Source organism: Pistacia vera, unplaced genomic scaffold, assembly GCF_008641045.1.
Source record: "Pistacia vera cultivar Batoury unplaced genomic scaffold, PisVer_v2 Contig646, whole genome shotgun sequence".
NCBI lineage: Eukaryota > Viridiplantae > Streptophyta > Magnoliopsida > Sapindales > Anacardiaceae > Pistacia > Pistacia vera.
Genome location: NW_022196497.1, coordinates 295,698 through 305,562, shown reverse-complemented (window position 1 = coordinate 305,562; position 9,865 = coordinate 295,698). Strand labels below are relative to the sequence as shown.

The window sequence follows — 9,865 nt, the reverse complement described above, 5'->3', positions numbered from 1 at the left end:
GTTCACGTGTCTTAAGCGGATCATGATCAAGTTGTCGTAATCGTGCCTCTACTTCAACCTCTATTTAGTGATTGTAATGATTGTTGTCTTAATATTGTAAAAGTGGTATGTTTGAGACATTCAAGTATGTATCAATAAGATTTGTTAGAGTTCTACTGCTTTAAATTTTGTAAAAGTAGTATGTTTGGGACATTTTAGTATGTAAAAAGTTGTGTGCTCGTTTTATTTCTTTAAATGTTGCTTATAAAATTCTAAAAGTGATATGTCTGGGACATTTTTAAATATTGATGAAAATTTAATCTCAGAGTGACAAAATGCAAAACGGTGTAGACAATAAACTTGAATTGGATATCAATAACCAATAAACATGCTGTAGTAACTCTCCTAAATACAACTTTATTGTTTTTTGAAGTCTAAAAAGTGTTGGAGTTGTTGACTACTTCAGCATTAATGGGTAACAGAGAAGCACTCAGGGGTCCTGAGCCCGTAGGCAGTTTTGGGCTTTTCCATGTATAACCGCTGTAGGATTTCTTTTAAGTTACTAATTCCTTATTTGATTGGGCTTAGGAATATGAATCCTTGTAAAACTAGGTTTAGTCTCTTCAACCTAGTATATAAACATACTTTTCTCTTGTTATGGGTGTGATAGCAAATCATAGGGCAATTCATTCATTGTAAACGAGAGAGGTGAGGCATATTGCAATAATATTGACTCAGCTGGACGTAGCCCATATTAGGTGAACCAGGGTAAATCGCGCGTGTTATTTTCTTTGTTTACTGTTTGATTTGTTTTACTATTATATTTTGTTCCTATTATTGTCTCTATTTCATTCAAAAAGATCATCATATGCTGCAATGAAATCCGTCATATGACCCAAGCCAAGGTAATCGATAAACCTAACACGTGAAGATCTCCTAATTGTTGGTACCTACCTGGCTCTATAACAATAATAATTAAAAAAAAAAAAAAAAACTAATCACATCAAACAAACCCAAGCTGGAAGCCTCGCCCGGGACTGGGTTTAATAAAAAAAAAAACTAGGCCCAGTCCAGAGTTTTTACATCCCTACTAAGTACTAACATATAAAAACACGTGAATGAATTTTTGTATGTCTAATCTCATTTTACCCTTCCAAGCAAGCTACATGCGATCTCTTCCTCTTCCTCTTCCTCTGAGCTGATTCGTTCACCGGATCCATTGAAGCATCTCTTGCAGTTAACTTCAATTCCCAGCCACCTGTCAAATGCGCCATTCCCCATTATACAAATTTCTTACCTTTATGACTCTTAATTCTAATAGTAAGAAGGCATAACAAATTGTTTGACAAATTTGAAGATAAATAACTAATTGATTTAGTTCAATGTTTTTATGCAACTTTAACGTATACAAAGCTTGTTGATGTTTATAACTTTGAGTTGTTAGTCTAACTAATGTGAAGTTGTGTGATTTGTATTGACATAATTGTAGGCCGGTTGCCACTATTTTCTAGAACAAGTATAAAAATTTATTATCTCTTGCTTTGTTTAAATAAATAAATAAACAGAAAAAGGATACCACTTGCAAACAAAACACTAAGAAAAGTAAGGCAACTTTATATTTATATATATATATATAGGCTGACAAACCATTTTCACTGACTTTCTCTCACAAACGCGACGTGTCAATTTGCAATTGGTTAGCTCATAATTGGTTAGGCAAGACTCATTGAAAACTAACCAATTGTGAGCTAACACGTTACGTTTGTAACAAAAAGTTTGCGAGAAGCAGTAGCGGATCCAAAAATTTTTGTTAGGGTGGGCCAAAATAAAAACTAATTACACATTAATATTTTTATCCATTAATATTTTTGTTAGAATGGGCCAAAATCCATAAATTATATATATTAGTATTTTTTAAAATAAAATTGAGGGCTAGATCCGCCCCTGGCGAGAAGGGTTTGTCAGTCTAGTATTACTCTTTTGTTTTTATGACCGAAGGTATCCAGACTAGCTTATGTATACCTCAACTAATTCCTTCAAACCCTAAAACTACTTACCAGATAAGAGTTCTAGTTGATACCTCTATTAGCAATCAATAAGGGACTTGAACTCAAGACTTCTTGAGTAATACACTCAAAAGTCTATATCAAACCACTCAATTACTTGAAGGTAGTTAACTTTATTAATATTCCTCTGCTTTGTATTCTAATTTCCTTCCAACTTCTTCTTTTTGTTGCCATTTTATTCATATTATCTTGTGAGTTGTGTGCTAAAGCTGTTACAGTAAACAAATTTTATTAGGCCTTGTTTCTTACCAAAAAAAAAAATTTTCGTAAAACATAATCATAATTTAATGTATGTGTAAAAATAGATAAATAACTACAATTTTCGATTGTCACACTAGTATGATAATATGGTACATAATGAAATTAAATGCTTTCAAAGCAAACAACAAAAAGAATTTGATGCCATGGATATCAAGAGACAGAAAGAATTAAAGTTAATATCTGTCAGAGGCTAAAGAAGAAGAAGTAGTAAAGTGGTAGAAGAAGAAAAAGGAGGCCAAGAAGCAGTATAATCTGCCAGAGAGTGCCTTAGAGAAAGAAGAGAGAAACAGAATAACAATTCTGTATATTTGTATATTAATGTTCTTGTACAAAGTGTCAATTTATACAAGTATAAGTATCTATAAAAGGCAAACATATATCATGCCTTAAAGTTGTAATGTCACATAATTAGGCTTGAATAAAGCAATAATTAAGCAACATAATATTTGTCATAATGGCAAATATTAGTTTTCCTAATTAATCAATATTCATATCTTCACAATATCCTCTGATTGCAAATTTCTTTTTAAACCTTCTTCTTTAATTAGCTCATATGATTAAGTAATATATATATATTCGAAAACATGATTCTAATTAGTTTATTATGTTAATTATGAGTAATCATCTAATTAGGCAAAGATTAAAGGAATAATGGGGACTGTATTATTTAGATGAAGAACAGTAAATAACACGTACATCACTTTTAAAAGTAAGCTTCCGTTGCAATTGAGACTTTATCTTACATAATTTTTTCTCCACTTTCTACCAATCAAATACAAACAGTTAAGAAACAGCCAAAAACATAAAGCCTATATAAGGCTTAAAAAAGCAAGTATTCTGCTTTTTTTAGTGCATGGTAGAATAGCCCAAAACAATGTAATGTATTATTTTCCTGTCTTCTAATTTCATTATTAAAATATTAGACTTCAATTATTTAAAAAAAAAATAGAATCTTACGTATTTGACTTTGGCTTGTGGATGATGCAAATCATTGGATTAATATGTAAAATAATACAGCATGTTATTATTTTAGAATGTGGTTATGCAATTCTTAACGTATCATAAGTTTTTTTTTTTTTTTTATGTATTTAATAGCATGAGTGTGATGCTATGAGATTATAAATATATTTGATGTATTATGATATATTATCAAAAGAATTGTTAAAAGAGATGCTGAATCTGCAGAGGAATAATTATGTTTCCTCTTAGTTAAAATGGCCTACTTAAGTTGTGTAGATTCCTAGATTGATTGGTCGTGTGTAAATCTTATATTATATATTGCCTTAAATAGCTATTTTATGTTGAAAACTCTTATTTGATTTTCTATATTATTCAATTAAACCACAATTAGATGACCTGATGATAGAACCCCAAACACTAATAAGGGTGACCATTAACGCACTTATCCAACCGACAATTCTAAGGCTCTAGAGGATTAGTTGAAAAACACGCAAACTGACCTGAACACCCCAATGATAATATAATAAATATATATATATATATATTATTCAATTACAATTCAAGGAAAAAAAAAAATATAAATTACTGAGTTAAAAAATCATCTTATACCAATAAAGAAAATCATTTAATTTCTTTACAATAAAACCTTTTTCTGATAATTTCCTATAAGAAAACACTTGAAAAGTAACACAACCAAACGATTTATTAAAGAAAAAGTTTTTTACCAACAGTAAAACAACTAATATATATGTCAGAATCTAATACTCATATTATGATGTATAGATAACTTGATCACAACTATAACTCATAGAAATAACACATTATTCCCAACTCAACAATTCTCCCATAAAGGGAATCACCATTACATTGGTTGAGAACAAATACAAACATACAAAACATAGAAAGGATAGGACAACAACAGGCAATAGCCAAAGCAAAAACACTTCACTCAAATTATTGAAAACCCACATAAATTAACAATAAACAAGTATGGTGATAATCGACAAGTAACATAGCTTTCACATGTTAAGCAAACCCACAAACTTTTACTCGATCATCCGGACCCAACAATTCAGCATGGAAACGCAAGTCTTCTGCACTTTGGCCATACAGTAGACCTTTTTCCTGCTTACTTTACAGAGATTAATACCAACATGATGTGATTTAGGGTAAAGGGAAAGACAAAAGCATAACATCAATAAGGAAAGAGAAGGTGGAAGGCGGGTCCCAAGTTTACCTAACGCGCATGCACTAAATCCATGGAGGTTCTCAATGCACCTACTAATAAAGCTTCCTCATTTTACAACACATACCACCACCACCACTATCAATCTTCCCATGCCTTCAAATCTTTGTGACTTTCTTTAATAAGTCTCACCAAAAAGCTTTATAAATATAATCATTCCTGGTCAACAAACAAAACCCTATTTTTTCTTCCCCGAAAGAGTAATTTCATCCCATTTCTTCTTTCCTTTTTCTTTTATTACCCCATTACATACAGCTCTTCACAAAGAAAGTAAAAATAGATGATAAAAAGTACCCACAAAGCCAAAGTTATTGTAGTGGTTTCAAATTCATCAATCATTCAAGCCAAGAATGGTTGGGTTAATACCTTTCCACCCTTCTCTACACCTTCTAAACAACATACTATTATGGATTCAACGAGAACAAGAGCACAACTTACCGATAGTTACACCCCTAAAGCATTGGCTTTAAGCTTTAAAGACTGCAGATAATCTATAGCTTCATCAAGGACCAACAATGGATCCTTTCCCTTCACACCGGGAATTATACTCTGCAGAATTCTTAAAGTCTTGCAGATCTTATCCTTGTTACACTGTTTGTTACTCAAAATGGAACCCACTTCCTCTCTTTGAGTCTGGTCATTGGCGCAGCTTGATTCTACGTCATTGTCATATTCATGGGTTCCTTTCAATTTTACTGAGCAAGCAGTGTCAGTTTGTGATGCTTTTCGGTACACCCCATTGAACAATTTCTGCCTTTTGTTTGGGCTGTCAGAGCTAGCAACTTCTTCTGAAATTTCCACTATATGTCCACGCTTCTTGTTGTTTACTTCAATTGCGAGTGGAGAGTGATCGGTGCTCTTTACTTCATCATCCTCACTACAGTCACTATCTTCATCTGAATGAAGTAGGGCATTAATTTCTTCAGTGTCTTCATGCATCTCACTCTCTTCACCACTAATGTTATTGTCATCAGATTCTTCATGTAAAACAGTCTTCAGTGGAGTAAACTGGTCCGTTTTAATTGCCTGGTCCTCATGTAAACCACAAAAGGAACTTAGTTTTCTCACAGAAGCAGGTGGATTCAAGACAGAAGGGCAGACAGAACTATAAATTAACCGTGTTTGATTCCCTGACTGATCAAAAACTAAGAATCCCTTCTGTGAAGACCCAAACATATCATTAGGTCTGGCCTCCCCACTGAGCCCAAAAGCAAAAGCAGATTTCCTTTCACTGAGATTTGGGTACGTCTCAGGAACCACAGCCTGGAACCGAGGGGGCAAAACTTGAAGCAACCTATGAGCTCCATATGTTTGCTCTGTCTTCGATTTTGATAGTCCAGGAACTGCAAATTCTCGCAATGCTGTATTTCCAGAAGAAAACATGTAAGTACCAGGATTTATACATGGTGGCAAACACTCTGGTTGCCCAGGATCTAGTGATGCACTCATGCAATTCAAATCAGGCAATTGCCAAGTAGAATGCTGAGAATAAAGCCAAGATTCGTGGGCCTTAACCATCCAACCAAAACTATAACCTGTCAATAATAAAAGAAAAAGGTATGATTTCTCAAAAACAAATTCTGGAAGAATGAATAAAGATACATATTTGCTATGATAAACTGTCAAAATATTGTAAACTTACCTCAAGATGGCTGGTGCTGATATCTGCAATGGTCAATTACTTGTATAGTATTTCAGGAACAAAGGACAAAAAGGATGAAACTAAGAATTCCAGCTTGAAAGTATTAACACGGAAGTAGGACTAATCTACGTGACAGGTTTAAGCAAATGACGAAAATACTGAGCCTGGAAAACAGAAACAAAAATTGGTGTTACTAATAGTGTCTTGATTAACAAGAGGAACAAATATAAATTAATTATCAAAGCTTGTATGCAAACAATCTACTAAAAATAGAAAGTATCAAATGAAACAATAACTTTGGAAAGATATCAAGTACTAACCTGGCAATCCTCCATAGGTTTAAAGCATGCTATCACTCTAACTATAATTGTTGGTTTTCCAGCAAATCCATTCTCATATTTTAACGCTCGAAATCTTGTCTGACTGGCTGCTTGGCACACCATAACTTCTTTACACCCTTGAACAATCAACTCAATTTTTCTGAATAAAGGAAAAGACACTAAACCAATATCCTACAATGTAAAAGTATGGAACCGAGCAAGATTGATAACAGACCCAACTAAACTTATGAGGCGTAAGGCTATATTAGATAGAACAGAAACTAACAAAGGAAGTTTAAATTTGAAAATAGATCTGATTCAGTCTTGATTTAACTAACCCTATAATTATCACAATAAAGGACAAAAAACTGATTGAGTCCCATGAATTGTTAAAAAAAGAACCAACAAAAACTAGATTTAAGAATTAAGGTTCAAACAAAAGGGTAAAAAATTTACAGAATAACCCTGCAATATAAATTCAAGTGCACAACTCTGCGGTAAACATCAACTGAAAGACTCAACCAAGGCATATTGCTTTATTTTTCTGGACTATTAATTTATCCACGGTTACAGCTTGCTCTAAGGTGATGTATATATCCCAATTTCCTGCAAGAAGAAGGAAAAAAAATAGGCATATATTAATCGAAGGCAAAATCTCCTCAACCAGACAAATCTTCTTCACTAACTAACAATCCATTAGGTAAAATTCCTACTCAGCAATTTGTTAATTATCCTCTGCTGAACTAAAGCAGAATCTACAAATAAAATGTTCTTGACACATTTATCTTTCCAAAAAATCAATATAACATGCCGCGACAAAAGAAAATACAAAAACAAGATAGAGAAAACCAAACGATAGTAACCTTGATTTTATGCTATATTTCAGTTCCAATCTCAAGATTATTATTTTCAGATACGTTGAAACAAAAAATAAAAAATAATGATGTATGAATAAAAGTTAGTCAACAAGAAAAATAAGAAGAAAAAATAAAACAAAGAAAATGAAAACTATAAAGCATATCGTGATATATGTTCTAGTTTCCTCAATTCATAAAACTGATCAACAATTTAAAAGAATATAACATAAATCCACTAATTCAAAATCAGCATAAAACACAAAAAGAAATATCATAAACTTAAAAAATAAGGCCAAAACAATCTCAGCAAACGAAAGAGAAATTAACATAAACCAAAAGATCGCAACAACTACCGTTTCTCTCTTCTATTTTCTCCAAATTTTCACATAAAACAAAACGAAGAAAAGAAACGCAAGAAATAATAAGATCAAAAACAGAGAGAATAAAGATAAACTTACAGTAAGGAAGAGGAGTGAAGAGAATGAGATCAGATTCGAAGAAACAAAGAGAGAAGTGAACAGTGAAAAGTTGAGGCAGCTGTATGTAAAGGAGCAAGTAAAAGGATGCTAAGATTATATAGACCTTTTCGTGACGCTTTTGCCCTTTACTGTTATTTTACTGTTTTAGCACAGCTATTATTCCTATTAGGCTATTAACTTTAGTCAATGGTTAAATTAACGCTTTGTCAACTGTTTCTTTACCGTTGATTCTGGAATTTACCTCCCTAGTTTGACTAAACACTGATGCATAGGCCTTTCTATCTCTACCAATTGATCAATTAGAATTAACACAAGAGCAGTAAAAAGAATGTTTGACAGATGCCATAAAAAATATTTAAAGGTTTCTTTCCATGCAGAAAACGTTATCGATGTGCTAAAGAAGTGGTAGACGACGGGTGAGCATCGGGTCAACTAACCTGGTAACCCGACCCGACCTACTCAAATCTGTTGGCTGTTGCGTTGAGTCGGGTCTTCATAGTCATCAGGTTGGCATTATCTTGTCTAGGTGCCAACATGATCCTATCGGGTCGTGTGTCGGGTTGAATGGGAAACTCGAACAACCTGACCCGATCCATAGCCATTTAACAAAATATATATATATATATAAGACAACTAAGAATTAAAACCAACCTTCTCTTCCTCTCAACGTCTTAGATCCAATTTCATTCTTCACTTTCGCCATTGATCCAATCAATCAAAACTTTGAGGTTTAAACTATCATTTGTGCCATCTCCTTCTGTTCTTCCTTTACCTTTGACTCCACTTGCAAAGTCAACTCATCCAAGATTCAAAAATCCATAGGTTCACATATTCAATGGAACACTTAGATGCTCACTCCTATAAATCAGACAGATGTTTTTTCCTAATTTTGCGTTTTTACTTTTGATTTGTTTTTAGAGTGTTTATGGAAGCAGATCAAAAAATATAATGAATAGGAAATTTGACATATTAGAAAAGTAATTGTTTTAGGCAATTTCTAGTTTTATATAATTTATTTTGTGTGTGTTGTGTGGTTTTTTCCTTTTTTTTTTTTTTTTTTCTGCTCTACAATAGAAAGAAGGATATCTACTTGTTTTTAAAAACACTTTCTTTTGTAATAAATTATATCAAAACCTTAACATTTAAGTGAATTTTTGGGTATTCAACTTCTTCAGTCCTTAGTATTTTAAAATTAAATTTGGCCTTAACCTTGGTCTAGGCTTTTTCTTTTAAAAGTAAACATTTATGCCCAAAAAACAGCCTAAATTATAGCACCTGAACGACCCAACTCAACCAAACATGTTAGGTTGAGATCGGGTATAAGGCTATCGTGTCCAAATGGGGGCCCAATAATTTGGTCCATTTGGAATCAATTTTTGTCAGGTCTAATCAATTTGCATCAAACCGACATGAACCCGAACTTCTCCCCCAGCAGATTTACCCATTTTTGAAAGGTTGCTTGCACAAAAACATCGAAAAAAAAAAAAAATGTAAGAGACTTTTTGATGGAAACCTATTAAGGGGATGTCAAAATATCAACTGAAACTAAAATCCTAGAAGTTATAGGAGATCAAAGTTCTGTAAAGATCTAACAAATCGAATAAAAGATGTTTCATTGAAGAAGAAAAATCATTAGATTAGGGATGGCGCGGGCCAAGTCAGGGCTAGGGATCCTATTCTCCGTCCTGTCCCCGATATCACTCCCATGACGGCCGTCCGCTGTCCGAGGACACACTCTCATGAACGTCCCCGACTTGGCCCGATGAACAAGGCTTGCGGGGAAATTCACCTAGGGAATTTTTTCCGAACAAATTAAATTTATCTATATCAATCTTACATAATTTATTAGATAAATTAATTAATTATTCAATTGTTAGAGACTTAGACTTAGTTAGCCCTGTTAATAATTGATTTTTCATAAAATTAATATAACTAAATTCAATTAAGTGATTATTATTTAATGTACGAAGGCTAGCCGATTAGGCTTAATCAACCCAGTTAATTATATTTTTCTAAAAATGAATGTATCTTTATCTAATCTTAACATAATTTATT

The 9,865-nt window shown here is 32.9% G+C and overlaps 1 protein-coding gene across 1 annotated transcript; it reads right to left on the bottom strand.

Annotated features, from left to right (window-relative positions):
• Positions 1–4,013: 4,013 nt before the first annotated feature.
• Positions 4,014–7,869, bottom strand: LOC116111623 (transcription factor bHLH143-like). The gene is made up of 4 exons (XM_031397781.1): positions 7,790–7,869; positions 6,475–7,080; positions 6,155–6,318; positions 4,014–6,047 (listed from the first exon to the last, which is right to left on the bottom strand). The coding sequence occupies exon 4, from the start codon at positions 6,028–6,030 to the stop codon at positions 4,957–4,959; it is 1,074 nt and encodes a 357-aa protein (XP_031253641.1). The 5' UTR covers positions 6,031–6,047; positions 6,155–6,318; positions 6,475–7,080; positions 7,790–7,869; the 3' UTR covers positions 4,014–4,956.
• Between the last annotated feature and the right edge of the window lie 1,996 nt (positions 7,870–9,865).